The sequence below is a fragment of the Vigna radiata genome, chromosome 7 (genome assembly GCF_000741045.1).
Source record: "Vigna radiata var. radiata cultivar VC1973A chromosome 7, Vradiata_ver6, whole genome shotgun sequence".
In the NCBI taxonomy this organism is placed as follows: domain Eukaryota; kingdom Viridiplantae; phylum Streptophyta; class Magnoliopsida; order Fabales; family Fabaceae; genus Vigna; species Vigna radiata.
Genome location: NC_028357.1, coordinates 47,378,173 through 47,406,138, shown reverse-complemented (window position 1 = coordinate 47,406,138; position 27,966 = coordinate 47,378,173). Strand labels below are relative to the sequence as shown.

General features: G+C 30.4%; 4 protein-coding genes across 7 annotated transcripts; 2 read left to right on the top strand and 2 right to left on the bottom strand.

Annotated features, from left to right (window-relative positions):
- Nucleotides 1-207: 207 nt before the first annotated feature.
- LOC106766725 (pentatricopeptide repeat-containing protein At3g06430, chloroplastic) lies at nt 208-2,818 on the bottom strand. The gene is made up of 2 exons (XM_014651459.2): nt 2,400-2,818; nt 208-1,653 (listed from the first exon to the last, which is right to left on the bottom strand). The coding sequence occupies exons 1-2, from the start codon at nt 2,736-2,738 to the stop codon at nt 511-513; spliced, it is 1,482 nt and encodes a 493-aa protein (XP_014506945.1). The 5' UTR covers nt 2,739-2,818; the 3' UTR covers nt 208-510.
- A 1,266-nt stretch (nt 2,819-4,084) lies between these two features.
- Nucleotides 4,085-10,787, bottom strand: LOC106766721 (squamosa promoter-binding-like protein 1). Of its 2 annotated transcripts, XM_014651454.2 has the most exons (11): nt 10,523-10,787; nt 9,761-10,418; nt 9,339-9,523; nt 7,903-8,462; nt 7,567-7,641; nt 7,370-7,477; nt 7,153-7,270; nt 6,911-7,052; nt 6,434-6,569; nt 5,258-5,893; nt 4,085-4,830 (listed from the first exon to the last, which is right to left on the bottom strand). In XM_014651454.2, the coding sequence occupies exons 2-11, from the start codon at nt 10,369-10,371 to the stop codon at nt 4,390-4,392; spliced, it is 3,012 nt and encodes a 1,003-aa protein (XP_014506940.1). In that variant the 5' UTR covers nt 10,372-10,418; nt 10,523-10,787; the 3' UTR covers nt 4,085-4,389. The 2 variants fall into 2 exon arrangements, with proteins under 2 accessions (XP_014506940.1, XP_022639731.1); XM_022784010.1 differs by having other exon boundaries at nt 9,761-10,787.
- Nucleotides 10,788-20,412: 9,625 nt separating this feature from the next.
- LOC106766730 (pto-interacting protein 1) lies at nt 20,413-25,784 on the top strand. Of its 3 annotated transcripts, none has more exons than XM_022784013.1 (9): nt 20,413-20,574; nt 21,995-22,082; nt 22,468-22,715; nt 22,839-22,965; nt 23,369-23,642; nt 23,841-23,973; nt 24,073-24,159; nt 24,364-24,491; nt 24,562-24,852. In XM_022784013.1, exons 2-9 carry the CDS (start codon nt 22,001-22,003, stop codon nt 24,569-24,571), a joined length of 1,089 nt encoding a protein of 362 aa, XP_022639734.1. In that variant the 5' UTR covers nt 20,413-20,574; nt 21,995-22,000; the 3' UTR covers nt 24,572-24,852. The 3 variants fall into 3 exon arrangements, with proteins under 3 accessions (XP_022639734.1, XP_022639735.1, XP_022639733.1); XM_022784014.1 differs by lacking the exon at nt 24,562-24,852 and adding an exon at nt 25,766-25,784 and having other exon boundaries at nt 20,414-20,574; nt 21,990-22,082; XM_022784012.1 differs by having other exon boundaries at nt 20,414-20,574; nt 21,990-22,082.
- A 130-nt stretch (nt 25,785-25,914) lies between these two features.
- LOC106766732 lies at nt 25,915-26,840 on the top strand. Its single transcript, XM_014651465.2, has one exon. It carries the CDS (start codon nt 25,922-25,924, stop codon nt 26,387-26,389), a length of 468 nt encoding a protein of 155 aa, XP_014506951.1. The 5' UTR covers nt 25,915-25,921; the 3' UTR covers nt 26,390-26,840.
- Nucleotides 26,841-27,966: the final 1,126 nt, after the last annotated feature.

Sequence of the window (27,966 nt, the reverse complement as noted above, 5' to 3'; positions counted from 1 at the left end):
TTCCGCATTACTTCAACTTTTGGCCTTCAAAATTCAACGAACACCCTAGCCTAGAATTCAATGCACATACAATTTTAGACAGATCAAAGGTCATCATCCATGGAACTGATGTAAGTTTTGCTTTCAGGTTATAATATTGCAATCTAGAAGTATTATACTTTACAAAAGCAGGGAGTCGTGTATATTTTGAAACTCTTGCAGCATGAGTAAAAGACGCAGCACTTGAATATAGAATAAGCTCAATTTGACAAAAAAACTAATAACTCTACCATCAATCCACTAACCCTGTACACCAAAAAGAAACAGACATTGAAGTTCTTTTCTGAAAATAAAATAGATTTTAAAGCTTAAATTTAACTTTACAACAAGCAACCAAAAGTTAGGCAGAAGTTCTGTAATTCACCATGACAACTGAACCTTGATTGCGTAAATCAGCAACTGGTAACTTCTTCCATTTCAAGACAAAAATAAGCAGCTGCTCCCATAAAATAAGTATGGAATACAGATTCATTAGCTATCTGAACAAAAGATCTCATCCTCAGAATGGCTCACTATTTTATTGTCAGTTATCATTGTCTGCTTTTCCTGCTCTAAATAGTATATTTTGTCATTCATACCGTCTTTTCTATATGCTTCAATCATGATCATGTATGTTGTTTCATCCGGTTGACATTGGTTATCTTTCATACGCTTAAAAACTCTTTCCATTTCCATCAAATCATCTGCCTTTGCACATGCAGATAAGACTGCGTTATAAAAGGCAACATTCTCAGGTATCTCAAACTTTCCAGCCAATTGAACACTGCTAATTACTTTATGAAAGTGACCTGCATTTGCATAACCATTGATAAGGCAGCAGAAAGTTTTGGTATCTGCTTTCATACCCTCAGCACGCATCTGATCAAATGTACACTCCATGTGCCTCACGTCACCAGCATCGGCAAATGCCTCAATCACATTGTTATAGGTCGAGGTTGTCCATGGAAATTGCAACTTGCGCATATACTCCATAACAGATGACATTTTGTCATACATTCTTTTCTTCCCATAGGCGCCAATCAAAATGTTAAAAGTGCGCGTTTCAGGTTCTATCCCAAAATTACGGAATTTTTCATACCATTTCTCCATCATATCAATCTGACCCTTGTTACCAAAGACACTGATGATGGTGTTCATTGTCCAAACATCAGGCTTGCAGGTAGTGCTCTCCAGCATGCTGGAAAGCACTTTCTCCATCCGATCAAACTTCCCCGCCTTACCATAACCACCCAAAACGATGTTCTGAGTCACCGTGTTTGGTGTGATGGACCTTTCAGCCATTTCTTCGTACAATAACTCAACCAAATCAAATTTGAAAGCATCCACACAAACTTTGATCAAGGTACTGTAAGTGAAAACATCAGGCTGGCAAAGAGGAAGCCTCTTCATCTCATTAAGAACTGAAAAAGCTTCATCAATGAGGCTGCTCCTGCAATACGCAGCAAGCAATGCTGTGTACAGATGAGGAGTAGGTTCTAAACCTTCTTCAATCATTGTGGTGAAAAGTTGGTGGGCACGGTGGGGTTGACCAGATTTTCCAAGCAGCACAATGAGTTTCATATACGCCCCTTCTTTAGGCTTGTAGAAAGTTTGTTCTCTAAGCATATCAAATACCTGAATATTTAAGTAAAATTCTTACCAATTGTTCATCAGATACATGCACTAAAAGTTCTTAGGCTATCAATCAATCAATCAGATTTTCTTAGTACGATTTTTAAGGTAATTATTATATGCTAAAATATAGTTTGAGTCTGTGATAAAAAAAATTCCACAAACACTTTTAAGAAAAATAAAATAAAATTATTTTCTATGTGAATTAAAATTAGTATATGCATAAATTAATTTATAAAAGTTACTTTATACTAGTTCCTCTAAAATCTAATACTTAAGTTATGAATAAGCCAATTTTAACCTAAGGAAAAAAACCTGTTTAACTTTTCTTTCTCTTTGTTTTTCCTCTCTTAGAAGTGTAAATGGAAAAAGTTGCTCTAAAAAGGACCTTCCACATTTGGATTCTTGGTTATAGTTTAGTTCCCTAACTTAAAAACGTTTCATTTTATTATTAGATCAACTACCCTCTAAGAGCTCAAAGCAAAAACTTTTAAAACTTTAAAAGAAGGAACTGAACTAGAACAAAAGGTTTAGATGGAAGACTATTATATTTTAACCTTTAACCATTATATAAAAGTCAACGAGATTATCAACGTCAGTTTGTGATTTAAGGAGTATAAAAACAATGCAGCTATTATTCATTCTCCAATCACACATTAAATTTGACGCAACTAAATAAATAGTCTACAAAAAAAACCCTCAATTTCCTCTCATACACATGTAAAAGTGTTGAATTTGATTGTGAAAACCTGAAGGGCTTGAAGCCACTGCTTCTTGTCGATTTGTTCAGATAAGGACTCGGTGACAGTGTTGACCCATGCCTTGGCACTGTTCTTTTTCTCCAACTTCCTCTTGATATTCTTGATGGGGGTCCTCCTCGTACTATCGTCTACCGATGTCTCGGAAGTACCAGGAAACTCACCTTTTTTCCAGTGTCGCTTTTTGATAACGGGTTTGGAGGGGGGAGAGGAAATGGCGAAGCAGGTAACCCTAAAAGTGGAGTCTTGAGTGTGGATTTTGGTGGATTTATGGTGAGGAATTGAAGAGGGAACAATGGAAGAAGAAAAGGAGAGAGAAAGGGAAGCCATAACAGAAGAACAAGAAGAAGAAGGAGTGAGTGTAGAAGACTCACATCCCTTAAATCAATCCATTGCACCATTTTTTTATTTCTTCCCCAGAAACAAGATATTATAACACATTTTCTTTAATTTTTTTACTTCACTTTCTTTTATTTTATCATTCAATTATTACTATATAACAAATTTGAGATTATTAAACTTGTTTCTTCTACTACTAAAGAAATTGTAATAAAAGATACTATAATATTTATTTATCTGTTATTAACTTCTTTTTTTCAAGACAGACATTTTCGTATTGACGGAATATAACATTAAAAAATAGTAATAAGTATAAAAAAATATATGATAAAATTCGGAAAATAATTAAAAAGTAAAGTTGAATGAGAGATTAAGTATGGCAAATAAAAATAACAAGTACCCACTATTTCATCCGAAAAAACACTAAAATATGAATTAAATGTTAATTTTAATTTTTATAGATAATAAATATCTTTTGAATACTAATAATATAATATTATACTAAATTTTTTTAAAAATAAATATTAAAATACTTCCTACTCATATATGATAAATAATCAATTATTTGTCTCATTTTTTTCATCTTTTAAAAGAATAGTGATCCCTGTCTCGTATGTCTCATATGTCTCATATATGTAAATGTTTACCGACACAAATATTTTTCATCTAATAATATTATTTCATCTTTAAAGAGAATATTTGATAAAAATTTAATTTATATTTCTTTTATTGTTTTTTTATTATTTTATATTTTATAATGATATATTGGTATCTAAATTAAGAATAAATGATTTTCAATTCTTTTTCTATAATTTTTAGCTCATTGTTCACTACCATAACAAACATTCCATAAAAATATATATTGGAAATTTACCATTTTTCATTTTCATCCTTATTTCCATTAGGAATAAAAAACAAGTACTAGTATTCTATTTGATTTATAAGAAAACAAGGTAAAATAAGATTATAAGATATAGTATTATACTAAAAAATTCTTTTAATTTTAATAAATTTTAACTAATAAAAAATGTCATAGTTTTTTCTTAGATATTTAAGTCATTTTACACTCATTTGTTTTTTTACTTTTTGCGCACACACACACAAAGTCAAGCAGCAAAGTATCTGTTTAAAATTAATAGAGATAAAAAAAACTACACAGAAAATAGAAAAAATAGTTATTTTCACCATTTTGTTTTGTGAACATATAAAATAAAAATCATATTAAAACGAGATAATAATTTTGTAAATTAAGAGGAAAAAAATATATAATAGCAAAAATATAGATTTAAGTTATATAAAATAAATATTAAGTATGTTCATGGCACCTGAGACATTTATTGAGATTCATACACTGTTCTTCTATGATCATCCCTTAGATTGTTTGTTTGTTTAAGTTTATGTTCATACAAGTATGTCTGTTTGTTTGCCTGTTTATCCCTTTCATTCCACACAATGTTAACATAGCGTTAGCCACATATTTAACAGGTTGCATGATCAAGATTCTGTTCACAACATGTGAAGCTTCAACCTTTATATATATATATATATATATATATATATACTGAGTATACTGTATATACTCAAAATCTAAGACTTTCACTTGTAAACTAAAAAAAGGTGCAGCTACAGCAGGAAAACAGCACTATATTGTTCCATACTCCAATGATTCCCAGTTGAAAGGCTGGAAGACATAGTAAACTCTAGGTGAGCTTTTGAAGAGCAAAGCCACACAGACACACACAGCTGCTATGGCCACCATGGACAGCAAGACTGGCCTATAAACCACACCAGTTCTTATGCCACCATAAACCAACTTCTGCTGGCACACCCTGCAGTTACTTCCCATTTCTGTGGTTTCAATCTTCTCTGTCTGTAAACTAGAAACTTTACCTGATTGCTTCTGCTTTCTTATACCACTGTCTGCAACAGTGCCAGGGATATCAACCACATGTAGTCTTTCACCCTTTTTCTTGGTCTTCCTCTCGACAAGTTGAACGTAAGAGTAATAGCCCCTAAGACATGCATAGTCGTTAGGGGTCAAACCTGCACTATCTCGGGCACTTTTCCATACTTCAATTCCTACCTGAACACAACAGACATAAGGTTAAAGCATTGTGTACTTAAAAATATACAGAAAACCATGCAAGTTTCCATGGACATATGCATTATCTGCTAAATGTTCATGTTATATGACACTTGATGTGGTTTCCTAAAGAAAGATATGAACTCAGAAAACCTCAACAAGCATGAGACTGCGCATGAAAGGAATTATTACGCCTATTCAATGAGTGCACCTACTAGAAACCACTATATTGAACTCAAGGGTCACCTCATTTCTCTTCCCATTGTATCCACACATTCATTCACCGGTCCAAAATTCAGGTGAAAAGGAGGAGAAACACTAGTTTTTCCTTGTAGTCATTTCCCCTTTTCCCCCATAGTATGAAGTAGTACAATGCAAAAGCATGAGAAAACATAAAGTTACAGAATAGAGACAATAAAGGAATTACCATTCCTGGATCATCAGTTAATGCATCCAACACGTTCTCTGAGCCTCTCATAGTTGCTGCAACATGAAGAGGAGTCAATCCAGCTGGCCCAACAGTATCAGGTCTAAATAAGAATCTGTCGGAGGCCTTTTCAACTTGCTTCACCTCACTGTCAGCACCATCTGATGTTTTAACTGGCACAAATCTTAATAGTAGTTCTACCATAGGTCTATTGTTTCTCTTCACAGCTTTGTGTAGAAGACTCAAGTCTAACAATGCAAGCTCAATGGAGGCCTGTTCTCCTGTATCAACACCCCCATCAAATATAATATCCAATAGTTTTTTCATCACAGCACACCAACCATGGTCCATAGAGAAGTCAACTAGCCACGTGAACCGATTAAATTGGAAGAGATCATGGATAGGAGCCATGGGACCTAGCCTAACTTTCATACGACTTCTATGAAGAAGCCAACCCATTTCTTGCAAGAAATTAAGAGCTTGAGCCTTTTCTTCCATTTGTTGGTTTTTAATCTGGAAATCATTAGTGGTTTCAGCAGCCTCAATCACATTCTCCAGCTTGCAGATCTCTGAACAGACTTCTTTCTCTGCAACTATAAATGGAAAGGAACAGCTTCTAAGACAATGGTCTTCCACCTGACAGCATTTATCATCAAAATGTATTTTCAGAAACTAGAAAAATAGAAAAAGCTATCTCACATCTATAGATTTAATTTCCAAAAGCTACTTTTGTGCTTTCTTTGTTGGGAAACATGCATGAGAAGTGTTTTACATAATTTTCATACAACTTTTAAAATAAGATTTGCATTTAATTATATATTATAATTTGGTCATATAATCAATGTGGAATTATCAACCTTATTCATAAAAGGTTGTTTTAAAGAGTTTATAAGGAAACCTACGCTACATGGTTTAAGGTTAATTGAAAGCTACCAAGTTTCTAAGAGCTACTACAAGAACCAAATGGCAGACATCAACAACAGCAATATTGAATCATTAATGAAGGAGTTATTCATGACACAGATGACATGTCTGAAGTATGCGCCAGACCTTTGAATATTTCTGTTAATTTCAGTAAGTTTACAGGATACACTCTAATGCTTTCAAAATGAAACTAAGGAATATTTCAAAGAAAACCCCATTGAAAATTTTTGGAGTGTGATAAAGTGATAGCACCTCAATAAAACCCCTCCCAGTTACATCTGGTATATGACAAGAGAAGTTGAGATGCTGAATGGATTCCTCATCTTCACCAATCAAATCATGACAACTAGCATGTACCACATACTTCCCTTCAAGTGCACAGAGCAACCTGGAAATCATTAGCAACAGATCAACATCTGGGCTAATCCCAACAAACACAATTTTAAACTAGGATCTTCCCTATATCCAAAATCCTACACAGAAGACGAAGATTAAAATCCAATTTATACCCTTGAACCCTCAAAATAAAAATCTCTATGATTCCTGTATAAAATTATGGCTGGATCAGTACTACTGACAGTAATTAGAATCAGTACTACTGCAGCATGATATGCATGGAACAAAAGTAAGTACTGTGTAGTTCAACATAAGCTTCTTCCAGTACACAAATACTCTCCTCTTGCTAGAACCTTTCATTAAGTTAACAACTTTGAATGTAAAGGGACTTACCTTGTACTAGACTGGGAAAGGTTGCAACCTTTCACAATAAAGTGAGCCCTAGCACTTGCAGGAACAGCAAGTGGTTTAATGCATGAAATCGTACAATGATGTGAGCTTTTGAGACACAAGGGCACATCTAAGACTACCTGACCTGCAGGAGAGATAATTAACAACATATTTCTTCAGGATACTAAAAAACTGCAATCACATGAGAGGAATGCTCACACAACACAGTATAAGGGAGAACAAACCGTTATACAGAAAAGCCACAGAGTGCTGGACCCTTGCAAATACCCACCCTGTTCTCCAAAATGTATCATTTGACGAGCTAAGAAGCTTTCTCAAGCTGGATCCTAGATTACAGCAGAGCTGCAATATCAAAATAGTAATAAACACATTTAAATTATTTTCTCCTTTTCAAATGTATTATTCTGGCAACCAGTATCGTAGCATTATATTAAGCAATACCTCTTCCCATGCAGATTTTTCAAGACAAAGATATATCGTTAATATGATACAACCTGGCCTTATATAGCTCTCTATCTCTGTGGGACTGTGGGATAACCAGTTGAGAATCTGAAACACAAAAGAGAATGTAAATCAAACACAGAAAAAAGAAACATTGCTGTAAATTTCTGCAGCAATTTCATGTCACAAGAAAGTACCTGTGAACGGAGAAGAAGGGGAAAATTACTTGGATTCTTTCCAAAGAGTTTAAAAACAATTCGATCTGTGCAACTCTGTAAACAGTTAACAAACAACATTTCAATAAATAAATCTTCTGAGATAGCCGTCAAAAACAGACCCACACACCAATAAAAAGTCAGATGAACCAGAGAAACAAACCTCAAATAATGGTCCTGGCAAAGTAGTATCTTTATCAGTAAAGATATATGAACAATCTTTTAAAAACCGTAAATATTTTGGTACAAAGCTAAAGAGCAGAATCACTAAATTATTCAGAAATAAGGAAATGAATTTAAATTAGACCAAGAATATACCTTAGCTTCTCCACTTGATTTGAGAGAAGCACATTGCAACCATGAGGGAAGATCACTAGATCCCACCTCTGATGCTACATGAGGATAAGGCTTCTTATGATTCTCATCAGTATTCTGCACATCACTGTATACGTTATTCAGGTCAACGTTGTTTAAGTTGTTCCTTCTAAGTGTAGTCTCAGTAGCAGTTAATTGGCATGGAAGATTTCCCTTTGATTGACTTATACTTGAGAATGGTGCTCCTGAAGGTGGTCTCAAATTTTCTACTCCACCATTAGTAGGCCTTGTTTCACACTGTGCCATAGATATTGGAGGATCCTGACTGATGAAGCCATTATCAATCTGAAGGGAAGAACCAGACGGTCTGGAAGCTTCAGGAGTGTTTGAATGCAGGTTGGGTTCATCATGAGCACCTCCAGATGTCCCATCATTTAACAAACCTTTAGAGTTCTCCAATAAAGAGGCTAAAGTTCTATCATTATTTGGAGCAGCCAGACTTGCCAAGTTCCTCAGAAGATGAGAGAGTATATCCTGGTTCCTTGTATGATCTGAGCCATTTGCTGCAATTTATAGAAGGCATAATCTGTGAGTCAAATAAGTATTCCAATGATGACATCCAAGATGAAGGTGAAATGCAAAAGGATTACAACAATGGAGACAACACTATAGCTACTAGCTCAAGTCATAAGTAACTATTTTTTCTCTTTCAAGCAATGATCCAGCAGACAAAACCTTCAGGCTTTCTAGCTTTGCCACAGGAATGTGCCAAAAAGTTATCAGAAGGCACATGTAACAAGAAGAGTATATGATGATACAACTGAATCACTGCTATCATACATTTTTATCAAATCCTTTGGGCCAATCGCAATTTGGAGAATCAATTTCAATCTGGTATGATTCCGGACAAGATGTCAAAGGTCAAGTGCATAACTCCCTATGCAAACCCTCTACTCCTACTTAGGTAGACGAGAGTCTAGAGTATAGCAGAAAGGTCAAGTGGTGCTGTTAAAGCTAACCACCTATGTTCTGGGTTTTAACTGGAGTTGAACATTTGAACTTTTAGAGGAAACTTAGCTTAGGAAAAAAATAGACTCCTCATGTCATCAAGCTATTATGGAAAAGAAACATTAAATACAACTGCACCTTTGACATGGTTTGCCATAATGACCTTAAAAATACAAGAAAATCAATTGAAAAACTAGAGTGCGCAATAAAGACACTCATCTAACTCCACAATCTTATGGGTTCAAATTCTCTAAATTAGCATCAATACGGATGAAACCTTACCTTTATAAGATTTTACCACTGAAAGACTTTCAAACAGCACCAACAAGTAGCTCACATTCATCATCATTACAGTTTCATATTGTAACAGCAAAATAAATAAATTGTAAAGAATGCCAAATAGATAAACTTATATTGTCACGAATACTCACTATGCAAATTGGTCAGTATCCGTAACAGACTCATCAACAGATAGCTACTGCCCCTTCCACTGTTATGAGAGCCTTCATTAACAACAGTAACATCGGGATGAGTTTTCCTCCTCCTCCTGTTATGGCCTGCCAGACGCCTACGACAACTTCTCTTCCCTTCATCAAACTCTTGAAGGACATGAAACCTGCCACAATTTTACGAGTTACATCCAACTTGAGTACAAAGGTTGGTAAGTGCCATGAAATTCTTGTTTATTCTAAAACAAGTTTTTTGTAACAACTTTCACTTAGGATTTAAACGACAAGAAATAGAGAATCTTCCCCTTTTTGAAGGCTCACAAATTATTAATTTCAAGATCACGGCACAGACATGAATTGTTTAAACACCAGGAAAATATCTGATTGCAAGCAACCTAACTGACCTGCTACACTGTTGACAGAAACGTTGCATAACATCTCCCACTAGTGCCACAGTGGCCTTAGAATGAACATCGCAAACCTTGTGCCGACGGTGGTAATCCTTGGCATTACCAAGATCAGCCGTACAATCTTGCACCTGACAAACAGCACGGTTAGAGGTGGTAGCAGAAGCAGTAGTAGTCCCAATTACCTTTGTCTTCTTTCCACCTTTTTCCTCTCCTTCCACCATGAAAGGGTAACCGTGACCCCCAAGGTTCAAACTAAGAGAACCACCTTCATCATTCATCCCCTCCCCTTCACCTTCCCCTATAACACGCCTCCTCCTTTTCTCCAATTCCTTCTTTCCCTCACCTGGGTTGATTAAAGAAGAAGAGAAATCGTTTGCAAGATTGGCCTTTTTCGCAGGAATTTCAGGATGTGGTGGGAAAAACTGGCGACTCCTACAGTCTGATGGCACTGAATTGAGAGGCTGAGCAGTGAAAAGATCACCATCCCATTTCCAATCATTCAAATCCCATTCCAAACTCCTCTTCCCATTCCCAACAGCTTTCTTCATTCCTGACACCACAGGTCCATACAAGTACTGATTCTTACCCCCAAACTCAGCCTCCATGAATGAAAATCTAACGTTTTGCAACAACGTCCAATTTACAAACCCACCTGAAAAAACACATCAACCAACAGCAAAACAGAAAATCTTTGGCACCCCAGAAGAGAAAAATTGAAACTTGCAGGAGCATTTTCTGACAAGCTTGAGAATTTACATGATGAGAAGAAGATGAAGAAGAAGAATTGTGTTTTTTAGGAAGTGAGGAGAAAAGGGAAGAGGAGGTGGGAGTGGAGGCCTTAAAAAAGACAAGAGAGAAATTAGGAACAGATTATGTGACATCAAAATGTGCTTTTTTTCTGTGCTGACTACTTAGACTGAAGAGTGATGATGAATGTGAGTTCTTATATTGAGTGAGTGTGACCACATTGTCATCATGCCTCGTTGTTTGGTTCAACTAAAGGAATCTCCATTTTCTCAAACACAATTTACTACTTTATCTGTATCGTTGAAAATCGAGAAAGATTGTTAAATTACTAAAACTAAATAGATGATCACGGACCACCAGTTTCGAAAAAACTGTTAACTGTCATCACACAATAGCTTTTTTGTTTTCTACTTCGTCTATTTCACTGATATTATTTTAACTTAAATACAATTTTCATGCTTTCTGTGTTAAAAAGAATATACGTTCCTTTTTTTAGTTTATTTTTTATTTTTGTATATTTTAACTCAAATTTATGGATTTTCTAAACTAAGATACCAAATATCTTTATTTTAAATAAATTAAGAAACCAGAATATAAACAAAAGAAAACAAAAGACTACAATTATATTAAATCATATTTCTTTTAAATATTGACTTATTATTTTTTATGAAGTCCTTTTTATTTAAATATTCAAATTACAGGTCTTAAAATTCAAATTCAGTTGTATTTATTCAACTAATACAATCATACGCAGTTTACGCCGTTAATAGTTTAATTATTCAACTAATATAGTCAATTAATTTTAAAAACGTATAATTTTTAAGTATTTATTTTTAGAGTGAATAAATTTATTGTATAGTTTATAATTAAATAAAAATATACATACATATTCTTTCAGACAAAATTAAAAGATTTCTAATATGTTTCACTCCCGTTAATTTAATAACACCTGTAAAGTTCATGATAAATTATTTCTACTAGTTTATGTCTTTTGTACTTATTTGTATTGTACAATAAAATCTTTAATTTGTTTATACTTGTTCGTTTTTTGCTTTATTTTAGGCCGATGTAATGTAAAAAGTTATAACGTTCACATGACTGAATTGATATAATTTAACAAGTTCTGTTTGATTAATTCTTTTTATGAATATTCATTAAAACGAACTTGTCATAAATAATATTTTCATTTTAATTATGTTATAAATGTATAAAAAAGAAATATATTGAAATTTATGATAGTCATACATAGATATTAGATATGTATGGAAAGACAAAGACAAGGTGAATCTGTCCTTCTAAATTTGTCACTATCATTACATTTGATTGGAAATAGTTTTTTTCCTAAAAAAATAATGATAATTGACTACTAAAGAAAAAAGGTAGCATAAGATGGTATTGGTTGTTTCCCTTTAATTCTAAGCCATTACGTTTTGTATGTATGCATTTGGATCAAATATTTATTTATTTGTTAAGAATGGACAAAATTAAAAATAAATAAATAGAAAGGTTAAATTGTTTTTATTTAGTCCTTAAATTTTGAGATTAAAGTAAAATTCATATATTTTAAATTTTTATACATTTTGATTTTAAAACTTAAAATATAAATAAATATAATATTTTTAATCTAATTATTTTAATATTTTTGAGATGACAAATGTCTTTTATACTATCACTTCAATTATTGATATTGTTTAATACGTTTTCGCTTTGATGTCACTTTAAAAACGTGTTTGATATTTTAAAAAAATTTAACATTTTAGACAGAGATAAATTCTAATTTTACATTAAAATTTAAATACTAATATATATAATATATATATATATATATATATATATATATATATATATATATAATCTTAGTTTCTCTTCGTATTTTTGTGTTTATTGTAGTTTTATCTACTTGTTATGATTGTATATTATACGTGAGTAGAAAATAATACAGGTGAAAATATCAACAGTGAAATAGTCATAGAGAGACATAAATAAAAAAAAATACTTATGTTAAATCCTTTGGTACTGCATAGAGCTCTTTTAATTGTTTTAGTATTATGTTTTCAAAACTTTTATATGTAAATTATTAAGGAATAATGTGATAACTATGTATTTTTTATGTTTAATACCAATTATAATAATGTTTTAGTTAAAATAATTCTACTAATTTGGTGTGTTATAAGCCTCAATGTTTTTTTAATAAAACAATAACATATTTTGGAGTTATAAATTAATAGTAAAGTTTTATGAATTTTTTTTGTTAGTTATGTTTCAAAAATCAATTAAAATATGATATATTACCCGCTAAATTAGTTAAATTCATATTTTATAACAATAATAATACACCTTGTTTATGACTCATTTGCTCTCGATTGATAAATAAAACAAGAAAAATGTTATATCCATATTTTAATTGTGTACGAACCAAACTATGTTGAAATCTCGCCGTGAAAATAATAAGATGATGTAGAAAAAAAAAATATACAAAAAAAAGTGTAGCAGGAGATATGATATTTATTAATGTACACATATATAATATTTATAAAATTGATCAATAAACTAAACTAATAAATAACCTTTAAGTTGTCTTGCCAGGTTAGAAAAATTAATTTTAGTTTTTACATGTTGAGTTTTGTTTTATACTTTTGTAAATACTGAGCCTGTTATTGTTATTGATTATGTTGATTTGTGTTAATTGGATGGTATGTTAAATTTGTTAAGCCTAATACTGTGATATGTTAAAGCTTTGATAAATGGTTTTGTTGCATGCTTGGTGATACTAGGTGATGGAATATATTATGTAGTTTATATCCATTTGAGTTCAGGAAAGCATGAAAACATTGATTTTGATTGCTTTAGGAATGTCTTTCCAAGATCCTTGAATTCAGGAATTCAACACCAATCCAAATTTTCTAATTATCAAAATCTTTTTAAGTGAGGATTAACGGAAGAGGTATTAAATTAATCAAGCAAAGCTTAAAGAGGGAGTTTATTATTCTGGTATATCTTCAGATGTCACCTTTTGTTTTTCTACTCTAAGTTATCTTGGAAAAATATGATGTTTCAGGTTTGTTAACTGTTAGATCAAACTAAAATTTTGATATTTAGTTTTAGGCATATTGTTCCTTAATTTGATTGTTTGGATATGCATAATTTTTTTCACAACTACTCAATTGAATTTATTCTTTTGCATTACATTATTGATTCAATTATATTTAATTTGAATGTAATACCATAATTTTCAAAGTTTTGTAGAAGTTGCACTTTTATTTTTTAAAAATCCCAAACAATTTGTACATGTGTTGTTAAGTTGTTGTGTAATATACTTGAGAGAGTCTCATATGAAGTGTAAAGTATGCATGTTGATGTATTGTGAATGATGAATGAGTTTGAATTAAGGTATGATATCTCTATATATTATATTGTAAGAGTAGCAAAATGTCATAGTCTAGAGTCTTTCTCATGGTCTAAGATGAGACAATGACTAACCTTAGATGTGGTAAGATGAAACCTATTAGCAATGACTCTATAGAAAAATAGAGACCACCACAAGTGTGTTAACAACAAGGTTGAATTGAAGTCAAGAGAGTTTTGATGATGAAACTAACCTTAGGTTTGAATAAAAGAGAAATCGATATTCAATTAAAACTTTTGTAATAAGTTATTTGTAATTATATTTTAGAGTTAGCTTTATCAAGATGCAAAACAGGTTAAAAAGAGCTCAAGAATAAAACATTATTTTAGAAATGTACTAGAATAATCGATTATCACTTGAGATAAGCGATCATCCCAATTAAAATTTGTAAGGTTTTCTAAAATAATCGATTATCCCGAGTGATAATCGATTATTCCAAAAAAATAATTCTTGAAATGACTCACAAATAATCGATTATTACTTAAGGTAATTGATTGTTTCAAGAAAACTTTTCGAAATGATTCGCCAATCACAGTGATGGAAGAATTTAATTCATTTTATTAAAATATAAAAAAAATAAACAATCATAATATTGTTGAGATATGAAAAGTACAATTAAATTTATAAATTCGTTGTACTATAATGTGGTCCCTGATGCCATATGAGTGGCAACTCATGTGCTCGGTGTGGAGGATATTGGCTTTTTCCGATGTGGACCTAAGATTTGTCCTACACTTCCTATTCTTCTTTATTAGGTTAATAAGAAATAGGGAAAGAAAAAAAAAAGTGAATGAGAATTTTGAATTTTTCCATATTTAGATGATACAAGAGGGAGGAAAATAAAATTGTAATAACTTTGTTTAGTTATTATGAATGCCAAGAAAATAAAGTTACTCAAAATAATTTCAATTTCAACAACACTATAAAATTTCAGCTATTTAAAATTTCCTGAGGATTCATGTGATGCCACTTTAGATGCTTCTTTTTTCTCATGTTTTTGAAATTAAAAATAAAAAAAATATAACAAAAAATACATCTTTATGTAGGAAAACTATAGTAGTAACTAAAATTTTCACTCTTTAGATTTTTTTTTTATAAATTTATACAAATTACGCAATATAGAGAGAAACTCTAAACAGTCAACATATCACCTTTAATTTGTTTTTTCTTGAAGATATTTAAAATAAACGTTATCAATATATCTAAAGAGCTTTTTTTTTTCTTTTGAGCATTTTAAAAAATGTTAAGAATATTTATTTTTTTAAATCTCCAAAACCAAGATAAAGTTTTAGCATGATTTTTCCATATTGATTGGGTATTTGGTGGCATGAGAATGAGTACATGTTCCATTTAGAAGAGAAAAAAAGGTAAATCTCAGAAACAATGGTTCATGCATGGACAGATAATATATTCCTTTTGGCCAATCAGCCTAAAACCTTTTTTTTATTTGTTCTTTTCTTCTTCTTCTTTTGAATTGTATAAAGTAATAATAAACTTTTTAATATTTTTTTTGCAGTCTTACAATGTAGCTGAAAATTGTTTCTCTTTTAATCTCAACCTCCAAAAGTCACTTTGCCAACAAATCAAACATGAATTTTGAAGAATATCAAGAGTTTTATATCTTCATGTTAAAAAAATCCATAGATTTCTCTAATTGTTGTCTTTCAGTATGATTCCTAAAATATAAAATTAAAAACAAACTACCTCTAAAAAAAGGAACAAATTTCCATAATTTTTTCCTTCCATCTTACATGAAAAAAAATCCATTTTAATTCTTTTCCAATTATATAATTTGGAAGTCATTTTCAAAACTAAAAGAAAAATGTTTTTAGATTATGTAATACAAAAATAACATTTGAATGGTATCAATTCGAAAGTAAAGAGTTTCAAAATATATAATCTGAAAGTCAAATGAATAAATTTTTTTTCTTAACATCTCTCAATTTTGAAAGTTACTTTTAACTTCTTAATTTTTTTTTTTATAAAATTAATAAGTGTATCAAATCATAAAATAATAAAATAGATGAATCTAAATATTGTTTTTTAAGTAGATTTATGCTGTTAAAAAAATTAAATTTATTTCTAATCAAGGTTAGAAACATTTTGAAGTGATAAAAGTATTATTTTTTAATTATAAAATAATTTTAAAATTATAGAAAGTAATTAAATTGATTTAATAAAATATATAGTAAAGAGCCTTAGGTTTAATAATTTAATTCCATGAAAAACATCTAACAATCTATTTTTAATTTCTACTTAAGTATTCACACCACATATAACAAATCCTAATTGTCTTAATAACAAGTTTCAAAACTTTAATTTCTTAACAATTTTTATATAAGTTTGCATTAAGTTCAAAATTATTATGTTATGAATAATTAATTGTTTTATATGTCCAACCTCTTAAATTAGGGAGTTGGTTACTTTTAAATATTTTAAATGCTAAAAAATAATAATAAACAATACTTTTAAAATAAATATTTGTCGTATGAGTAAATTAGTTTTCTATGTTTTGTGTTTTTCTAAATCTATTAAACTTCCTATTCATAGAAAATGAGTAAATTTGCTCAAATAAAACTGATAAATTTATATTTTATTTTTGTAATCAAAGTACAATAAAGTATTTTTCAATTTTATTTTTTTACTTATATGTACAATATTTTGACAATTAAGAACTAAATATTTATATTTCCTTATTTATTAAATAAAAAAATTAATTATTTAAAAATAATAATGAGAATATCAATAAAAGATAAAAATAAATAAAATAATAATTATAATATCAATTATCACTTTTTAATAGTAAAAATATTTTTTTTTCATATTAAGTAATTCAAAGGTAAAAAAATGACTTTCGTTCAATTTTTGGAAAGTGATTTTTTACTTTTAAATCACGCAATCTAATATTTTTTTTTATTTGCAGACTGTAACCTGAAAATCACTTTTAAGAAAAAAAAAAGTATCTTCTAAATTGTAAATGGTGTAATTCTTAAGTATGAAATAACTTTCAAAATTTTCATAGTTAAATTAATTTTAAATTACACAGTTCAGAAAGAAAGAAAAAATGATTATTTTCTACTATGATTCGGGAGAAATTTATGAAAATACACAAAGAAACTGTTAAAGAAAAACATATTATTCACTTGTTTCCTGACATTATCTTGTAGAACTGTGTCTTAACATTATCTTGTAGAAATTCTTTTTGGACCTATTTTTTTTTTGTTTTTTAAGTTGGCGTGATAATACTGATGATATGTTAGTTATTAAAACTCAATGAAACTTACTTATTTAGTTATAAAACAATTTTATCTTTAATTCTAACCAGTTTTCTAATATGATAATAAATTATTAATATCTTTAATCATGTTATTAATTTATTAATCGTTTATTTGTCTAAACGGTACTGTTAGAGTTAAATTTCATACCATACATTTATAAATATCATTTTATGCATCTTTATATGGTTTGTTGCATTTTGGTCTTCTCCGATTGAAAGGAAAATATAGTATATAATTAGTTAGAGAGAAACAAGACTGAGAAATTAGTTACCATTTATAATAAAGAGTATTTCCGTTGAATATGAGATTAATCTCCAAAAGTTTGACTGGTATCAAAGATATTCCCTTTCAATTTGACTTTTTCAGAAATTTTTAATGAAATGATTATTGATTTGAGTGAACTTAAATCGGTAATCGTAATTTAGATAATTAAAAGCCATCAGAGATGAATATTTTGTCAAAGGAATAGGATGGGAAGTTTCCCAGAAAAAAACAATTTCAAAAAAGACCAATTCAAAATGCTCGGAGTTTGAAATTGACTTTTACCTTTATAAAAAGTGATGTCGGCAAATCGTGTAATAATCTTAGCTTAGTGTTAATTTTGGGAGAATTCACAATGAGAAAAAAATACTTTGTTTTTTTACACAGGTTTAATTTATTTTAAAAATTATGCATATGAGTCTCTTTCAAAAAAAAAAAGAAAATTATGAAAGTGATGATATTGTTTGAAAAAAATTGTCAGTAAGTGTTAATTAATAATAAGAAATTGTATTAGGAATTAACGATTTCACTTAAAGATTTTGGTATAAAATAATTTGTGCTAATTAGTCATAGTGAGATTTATATTTTAATTAAAATTTGGTTTTGTTCACTTGAATGAATTTGAAAGAGAATAATTCAAAGGATTTGAAAATATTTTTTTTGTTTATTTAAATAGATTTGAAGATAAGTGAAAATAGATTTAAAAATAAAATTTGAAGAAATTAGTATAAGATTTAATTTATTTGATAGATTAAAAATATTTACTTCTAAATTCACTCTCAGTTACTTCTAAATCTATTTAAATAAACATTAAAACTTTTTATCATCAAATTTTTTAAATTACAAATCTACTCAAATAAACAAGACGTTAATGTAATAGGTTTTGAACTAAAGTTATAATTTTCATAAACATATGTAATTTAGTTTTAAACTAAATCTTTTATCCTATCTTAATGTAATTAAAACTACTTTATTATTTATATTTAAAATCAAGTTATTCATTATTTTTTAATTATTTATTATTTCTAATACTAATTATTTTACATATGTTAATTTATTTTAAATAAAATAAAATTTATTTATATTATTATATTATTATTAGAAAAATCAAATTTTAAAAATTTCTATAAAAACTATTTGCAAATTTGATTATAAAATATTTTTTCATGAAAGGTATTTATGAATTCTATTTTAGAATTATTTTTTCAAGAAGTATCTACAAATTTTGTAAAAAATTATTTGCGAATAATTATTATTATTACCTGCTGATTCTTTTCCAAATTTTCTTAAAAAAAAGTTTACAAAAAATACTTGTAATTTTTATTGTGAAACATTTTTCATAAAAAATATCTATAAACTTTTTTACAATAATTTTTTTAAACGATATTCACAAATATCATTTAAAAATATATTACTCAAAAGTTAATATTAATAATTTCATATTCTACAATATTAATAATAATATTATATTTTTTTAATAAAAAATTAAATTACACCAAAGTTTTTAAAAGGAGATTGAGTTGAATTTGAAAAAAAAATCATGATCATGTAGTACAATTTTACTTCTAAATTCAGTCTCACTTACCTCCAATTCTATTCAAATAAACAATAAACAAATTTATCATCAAATCCTTTCAATTACTCTTCTCTAAATCTATTCAAGTAAACAAAATCTAAAACTTTTTCCGAGCAACATCCTTACTACATGTTATGACTTAATTCTTTTAATAATTCTTTTAAATATGATGATACATTTTTATATTTATTTAATATAAAATATAAAGATAAAATATTATAAAAATATAAGACTTTATATTTAAAAAAATAAAAATAAGTAAAGACAGTATCAAATGTAAAAAATTTACATATATATATATATATATAACGCGTATATACATTATCTTAAAAATAAATTAATTTATTAGAAAAACCTGAAAAAGTAGATGGAATCTTGAAGAAAGATGCCAACCACATAAATTTAGAAGCCAGCTAAATCCAACATCAAAAGTGCAATTCCAGCCAAAGTTTTCAAAACGCCCCCTTTCTTTAAACCATCACTTCACCTTAATTGCTTTTCCAATAATCATCAACTTCACCCAAATTTAATAAACATTTCAATTTCTATTATTTTTTTTTAATTTATTTTGTTCATATATAATCATTTTAGTTAAATATTTATGATTATATTATTAAAATAACAGTGGCAGATTCACTCCATGCCTTCCTGTACTCCGTAACAGCACCAGATTCTGCATGTACGCCACGTGGCAGAATCATAAACCTTTGCTTATTTCGGTACAGCTGCTGAATTAGAAGGATTATGGAAGAGTCTAATGCCAATTTTTTTTTCAATTAAAAAAAAAATCGTTGCACTATATTATAACTAAATTAAAGTTTTTTTTTTTCACAAAAATATTTTATTTTTATATTTTTAAATGAAACATTTTCTCTTCTTTCGTTTTATTTTTCTTGTGTCTTATCTGACAGAGTTAAAGTAAGAGTAATCGTAACAATTATTTTTGAAGTATTGAACTTTGTTAAAATGTTTTTAAAATTTGTTTTAATTAGAACTTGTGTGTTAGAACTCGACAACGCATAATGTACCAGTAAGTAAAATCATTTTCTTCAAGTAATTGATTTTATGAAAGGATATTCAAATAGTTTCTAATTTTAATTAGTTTTATGATGATTATTTGCTGTTTATGAATATCTGGAACAATTACCATAAAATAAAAACCTTAAAAAAATTAGTAATTATTTAACGAAACAAATTTAAACAAACGTGCTTTATTTTATTGACTTGACTCATTTTAACGGAGAACGGGAGTAAGGAAAAAAATAATGGAAAAGTGGGAATAAGAAAAGGAAAATATCCGCGGTTTTGGAAACGGGATGTTGAGTATTGACTTGGCAAACGCTGCAGTAGTAACAATAAATGTAAATAAATAACGTTTGGTGATGTTCATAAGACGTCTCTCGGTGAAGTCAAGGTTGCTCTTCGCACAAACAGAACATTTCTTCTGCGTTTCCTTCAAACTTCTCCTTCATCCATTTTTCGCTCCAAACAATACAAACGCTGCAACCACACAAACCCTCTTCGCTTTGAATTCTGAAAGGTGGATTCTTCTCTTTCATGGCGCCGATTCCTGTCTCTGGGTTTTCCTCTCTTTGACTACTTCATGCACTGTTTCTTTTTTTTTTTTTTTCTACACGTTTTGCCGGTTACCCTTTTCTTATTATGTTCATGCCCGAACATCAAGACTGGGAAGTTTTATTTTTCAAGTTTTATTTATTTTTTTTGGTTCAACTCTGTCTCTTCTTGAACGATGAGATTGCAGAGTCCCTATGTAGGAAGGAGGTGACTGTATGTGTATTGAACCCATAATTCTCTTTAATCGGTTTGATTTTCCGCATGGTTATCGCTTTGTGGGGTTCGTTGTCTTTAAAGTAGTTGTTGTGGTAGTTGTCGTTGTTAGTATTATTATTATTCTTAGTTGTTCTTTTTGGGGGTGGGGAAACATGTTTAAGGTAGTTCTGCATGTTTGTTTTTTCTGTCTGGCCAGTTATCTTTTTTGGGGTTTACACTTACAGGTAATGTGTTGATAGTATAGAGATATAAATATAAATAGTAGAAATAAGAAATTTTGTACTTTTTGCTTCCGCAAGTTCGAGGATAGTGGGATGCAACTATAACAGTAACTTTTGGTGAAATGTTTTCTTCTTCTTTCTTTCCGTTTTGTGAAAGTGAAATTTGTTTTCACCACATTTATTCATCCGGAATAATATAATTTGCCGCTATTGGTCTTGATTTGAGTGGATGGCTAATGTATTTTCTGAATTCTGATTTGTTTGTCGGTGCTCCTGTTTGCATTTTGACTAATTACATGTAATTTGTTGTTCTGTCATGCATCAACAGATTAAATAGGAACTTGTTTCCTTTATGGTGTGCATCTTTTAAATGTCAATGTGAAAAGAAATAACCTTTTAAAGTCGAGAGGGGCTCGTTTTCTTGTCATCCCTTTGTGGTTCTGGAAGAGACTGAGTATTTTTCTTCTATTTATTTTTATTTTATCATGTTGCTACAGATTTACTTTCAAAGGGCTTATTGGTTCATGTCTAAATTCTATTTCCTTGTTTTGTCTGAAGTGTTTTAATGCTGCACTTTATGTTTCTGTTCCTAGCTAGAACAATGAATGTTTGGTAATTAAGTTTCTGTCCAAAAAAGAAATGATATTTGATAAAAAAAAATTAGTTTATCAGAATAGCCGAAAAGGCGATTCCTCCATGAGAGAACTTCAAAATTCTCCAAGAAGTACGCACAATAAAAATGTCTGCTATCCAGAACCCTTAAGACATCATATATAATATAGCACCTTGAACTACCTAACCACATTTGCATATGTGGTTCTTTTCTTTTGTTTACGTCTGGTGTTGTTTATCCTTAGGAGGGAGTTGGTATTGATAATATGTGCGCAGTCTTATTGTTACTTCTTGCAGTAACTTAACTGTTTAATTTGAAACTTACCTCCAGAATAGAGGATTATGGGTTGCTTTGGCTTCTGCACCGGAGATGATAGTGTTGCAATTGCTGACAGAGGACCTTTCATGCAAAACACTCCTACTGGTAATCCGCTATTTCCAGTTTTTTTCCCTTCTTTAAAATCTCTGTTTACAATTCCATGTCTCATTGAATTTCATACAAGTCATGGAGTCGTTGTCATGATTTGAAACCCAAGGGTTCATGCTTTGAGTATGCTGTCTGTTTACACTCTCATACAACAGTTTGAACTTGCTTCTCATTGACATTTCAAGTGTTATATTTATTTTCGTGCCATTTTCTAAATTTGGATATTCCAAAAGTAGCCTGTCCTAACTTTACATTTATCCTCTATTCAGTGTAGTTTAAGTGATTGTATTAATGGTATATTTGTTTCTTTTTGCACTTTAGTAAACCTGCTTTTATTTTAGTACCACTTTTGTTTGGCTTTGATTCGGTTAGTACAATGCAGGGAACGCCAGTTATCATGGCAGACATAATGCAGTGCCTCCTCCTCGGCCAATAAATTTTCAACCTATTGCTGTCCCTTCCATTACAGTAGACGAATTGAAGTCTTTAACAGATAATTTTGGCTCAAAATCTTTCATTGGTGAGGGTGCATATGGGAAAGTATATCAAGCTACATTGAAAACTGGGCGTGCAGTGGTAGTCAAAAAGTTAGATTCCAGTAATCAGCCAGAGCAAGAATTTCTTTCTCAGGTTTGGATCAATCAGTCGTAAATTTTCCAATGATAAAATCAGATTTTAAGACATCATTGCATCACATTCTACATAGCTGCAACTACGTTTTTATTCAGTACTTTGGGCTCCCAAATTGTGTAGGTCTCCATCGTATCAAGGCTAAAGCATGAAAATGTTGTTGAGCTTGTTAACTATTGCGTTGATGGTCCTTTCCGTGCCCTTTCCTATGAGTATGCTCCTAAAGGATCCCTTCATGATATTCTTCATGGTAGGCTATATCTTGTACTGTTTTATCCCTTATTTTCTGCATGTTATACAGATATATTCAAAGTATCAAACTTTGATTAACTTAGTTTCAAATTGATTCTGGCTGATTTTTATAAAACCCAGTAACTTGTAACTTATTTAGGAACTGTAATTTTAAAAACAATGCCATCCTTCTGAATGGGACTTGATGAAAATAGAAATTATACTGTCAAGCACATGTTTTTATCCTCCTGTTCACCTACTAATGTTGTAACTTTTACTGATTGGATGAAGCAGCATGAAAAGCTATTCGAGTTTTTTTTTTTTTTTTGCCTTTGACATTGAAGCTGCTTTATATCCACTCCCCCAACTATTAGTTAGTGTCTTTATTTTTGTTAACGATTAATGATAACTGGTGTGTATAGGACGAAAAGGAGTCAAGGGTTCACAACCCGGGGAAGTGCTCTCATGGGCTCAGAGAGTTAAAATTGCTGTTGGAGCAGCCAGGGGACTTGAATATCTTCATGAAAAGGCAGAGATTCACATCATCCATCGTTACATTAAGTCTAGTAACATACTTCTTTTTGACGATGACGTTGCAAAGATTGCTGATTTTGACTTGTCAAATCAAGCCCCTGATGCAGCTGCACGTCTTCATTCTACCCGTGTTCTTGGGACTTTTGGTTATCATGCTCCGGAGTAAGTTATTCCTGGAAGCCTAATCTACTTGTTTGAGTGCATGCTTTCTTTTGCGCATACTGTTAAATAAAATAGTTTCTGCTTTAGTTAGAAGATGTAAAAGTAGATAAGAAGAACATGAAAATCATAATTGAGAAAACGTAAAACTGATATGTGGACAGTAATGTAATGAACTTCAATCCACTTTTCGTATGGCAGATATGCAATGACGGGACAACTCACTTCAAAAAGTGATGTTTATAGCTTTGGAGTTATACTGCTAGAACTCTTAACCGGGCGTAAACCAGTTGATCACACACTGCCCCGAGGACAGCAAAGCCTTGTCACCTGGGTACCTTTTGTGTTCTGTTAATGTTACTGTAGTGTTTTCTTCCCCTTTCAAATTTGGATTTTGCACATTTTGTGATTCTTGTTCGTTGTGCTTTATCAGGCAACACCAAAGCTCAGTGAAGATAAGGTGAAGCAGTGTGTTGATGTTAGACTAAAGGGAGAGTACCCTTCAAAGTCAGTTGCAAAGGTAATTAGATCATATTCTCTGTTGTCTTCTAGTCAAACAGTGATATTCCAAAAAACTTGCTTTTGCACATTTTGCTGCAAACCTTTTATTCTATTCTCAACAAGCTTGAAAGAAATATATGCCACTCTGAACTTTTTGTCTATATAAAAATATGTGAATGGATTTTCATTTCATCTAAAATGTTGCTTTGATATTTTGCAAAAGATGGCTGCTGTTGCTGCACTGTGTGTACAGTATGAAGCTGAGTTTCGGCCAAACATGAGCATTATAGTGAAAGCTTTGCAGCCTCTACTGAATACTCGTTCTACTCACGCAAAGGAATCACCAAACATGTAAATTCCAGAATCATTCATTTCCTTCTTTCAGATGGCAGATTGCGTTGACCAGTTGTCCTTGTGACAGGTGTCAGTGATTACTCGTTTTGAGGCATACTGTATTAAAGTCCCACTTGTGTTATTATATTTGTGGCTCAAGTAAACGATGATGCTATATAAATAGTGATGTAGGTGTCAAGATCCTATCATAGATAGTTCTGTTTATGGCTTTTTGAAGGTTTTATTTTTTGTTTGTTTTTCGGTTTCCTTTTCTACAAGCCATGTAAAAGTAAATATATATTACTTTTCATGGACAATGCATGATGTCACCTTGAATTATAATTTTCATGGGAATCTAGAAGCATTTTTATTTTTTCATTTTCCATATATTAAATAAGAAGTTTGACAGCAAATTTTTTATTAAATGGTTCCCATTCTTTTATTCCATCTAACATTATTTATAGTTTAATGATTATATTACCTATGAAATAAAAAAATTATTAAAGATTAAGGCATTCGATTTTACTTATTTTTAAATTAATTAAAAATTATGGAAAGCATGAATGTTAAAATTTCTTTAACTCTTTTCTTACCCCTAATTAAGGAATTTATCTTTTGGATTACCTCTATAATCATTGAAAACATTTGGTTAATATTTAAGCAAAATTTGTCTTATCTTAGAGCCCAACTTTCTTAAAAACAAAATCGAATCCAACTTGAATATAAAAATTATAAAACTTGTGATTCTTGTTCAAATTCAATGCTACTTTATATTCATATTCACAAGTTCGTCAAGTGGTGGCTATTGAGTCCCACAATATAATTCATGGTTGGTTGATGGGTGATGATTGAAAAATCGAAAAGAAATTAGAAATATAAAAAATAATAAATAAAAAAACGTGAATCTCTCCAGACATTTTTATTTATTCAATTTTCTATTTATTCAATTTTCTATTTTCAATTGAACAAGCTATACACTATAATAATAATCTATCCATGTTCAGTTATTCAAACTGAAACTCTCACCATGAAACGTATGCTCCTAGTTGAAAGACAGGTATTCTTGAAAATGCATGTTAGAAGACTCTAACTTTGTTCACACTGGAAAGTCCATACCTAACCCCACCACCACAAGACAGGCATGAAAACTGATTCATAGTTTCACCTATCTCTAACAAAATCCAACTACTTATTTCATTAGTTTCACACAACACTTAAAGTTTGATCTTTTCTATGTTAACACAATTTAGCATTAGTTATAATTGAACCTTAATCTAACCAAGCTAATTTAGGTAAACAACAAAAAGCCACCTGAAGCAAACGGGTGAACCACTGCATTCAATACAGGCCAACTTTCTGTATCATTTGTTATTATATAATGGTAAGTTGTGGCTTCTTCCATTACCATGACATTGTTTTAGCTTGAAAAATTCTAATTAATTGCTGAGATGGCTGTTGTTGTAAAGGAGCGTGAAGGGGCAGAGATAGTGTATGGTTCTGAAGAGTGTTATCGTCACTCCATAGAGCTCTTAGAAGAGTTGGGTTTTCCAAAGGGTGTTCTTCCCCTGCAGGACTTGGTGGAGTGTGGAAGAGTCAGAGAAACTGGGTTCGTGTGGATGAAACAGAAGGCCCCTTATGAGCATTTCTTTGAGGGAACCAACACCAGGGTGAGTTATGCAGTTGAGGTCACTGGGTATGTGGAGAAGTTTAGGATGAAGAAAATGACAGGCATTAAGAGCAAGCAGATGCTGCTGTGGGTGCCAATATCTGAGATGAGCATTGAAGATCCTAAGGGGAAGAAGATACTCTTTAAGACCCCTGTAGGAATAGGAAAGTCCTTCCCTATCATCGCATTCATGACTCCAGAGGAAAAGGAAAACCACATACTGTTGCAGAATAAGGTGATCGAAGAGTGATTATTCATGAACTGATATATGAGATCTTCCTAATGAATAATGAATGAGCAATGAGTATTCAAGAAAATTTTATCAGTTTAATTTCTATGCAATTTATCGTTGGTATCAATATGATAATTATCATAAAAATCATTAATTATATTATATATAACTGTTTGTTTGTTATTAGATGACAGTGTAAAATCCTTTATATTCATACTTCTGCTATAAATGCTATTTGCTTTTACTATGCATAAACTGGTTTATTTTCACGGGGCATGCAATTGTAGATTGGGATGTATGTTACGAAATGAACATCAAGTTACTAAATAGCAGTGTTGAATGCAGAATATGGAGACACTTGAGTGAGTTAGTGTTAGACCTTTTATGGCTGACATACATACTAGTGGAGTCTAAAATGATGTTTGAAACAGGATTATTTTCCATGAATGACAAGGTATCTATCTGCTACGTCTGCATATATACAGCAATGGAAAACAATCCTCTTAATAACTTAAATCAGAGGGCTTAAACTTTTCCAAGTTTAGCTGTTTGTGTAAATCAAAATTTGGCACTGGTAATGGTTAAATTGTAGAAATATGAAAACGTATTAGGCCAACATGTTTGCATTTCAGTTTGTGTGGATCGATGTCATTTTGGCTATGCATGATGTTTGTAGTGGGCATTCAGCTGGCCTCTAAAAGTAAATATCACCATTGTCATATTTTAACTTGTTTATAATGTACATCCTAGTTATATAAACATGAATTGATTTTTTACCCAAATAGCATATATGGGCAAACAATTACCTAGATAGCATACTGCAATAAATATTTACACAGATAGTACATTTTTTTTTTCTGGGTCAGAATTTGATTTTTGGATAGTGGAATTTTAAACTGTGATTTGAAGGAAAATGATTGAAAAATAAGTCAGAATTAGATTATCTGATAATCGAATTTATTTTTTTTTAATTTAAAAAAAAAAGAGAAAACAAATTCATAAAAGAAATTATAAAAATAACACAGTTCAAAATTCTGTTATTCAATGATTGAATTCTGATTTGAAAAAAAAAATATATTATTTGTGTAAATATTTAAAATATTAACTATATGGATAAATTTTAAATTTAAGTGTACTATTTGGATGAAAAGATTGTGTTTTAAGTTGATTAATGATTCATTTAAAGATTAAATTATTTACTAGAAAATCCAAATTCTAATTTAGGATGCTTGTACTTTTTATAAACTTGCATTTTATAAACCGCCCAAGGTTCTTATTTTACCATCTAGACATTGTTAATGACTCCCAATGTCATTATTCAAATTAAAATCAATAGTTATCATTATTGATGTTGATATTTTTGTTACTTTCAAAATTCTCTTTATTTTCTTTATTATCATATTTATTTCTTCAAGTATAATTTCTATAAGTATGTTCTCACTCAACCACAATAATAGTTGACTAGTTCTAACATTAACAAAAAAAATTGTGGTTTAAAGTACAAATTTGATATTGAAATTTGAAAATAAAAGAATAATTTTACCTTATTCACCAATGCTTTTGAAGTTTCTGTGAAATGTTTTCTGATAGAGCAC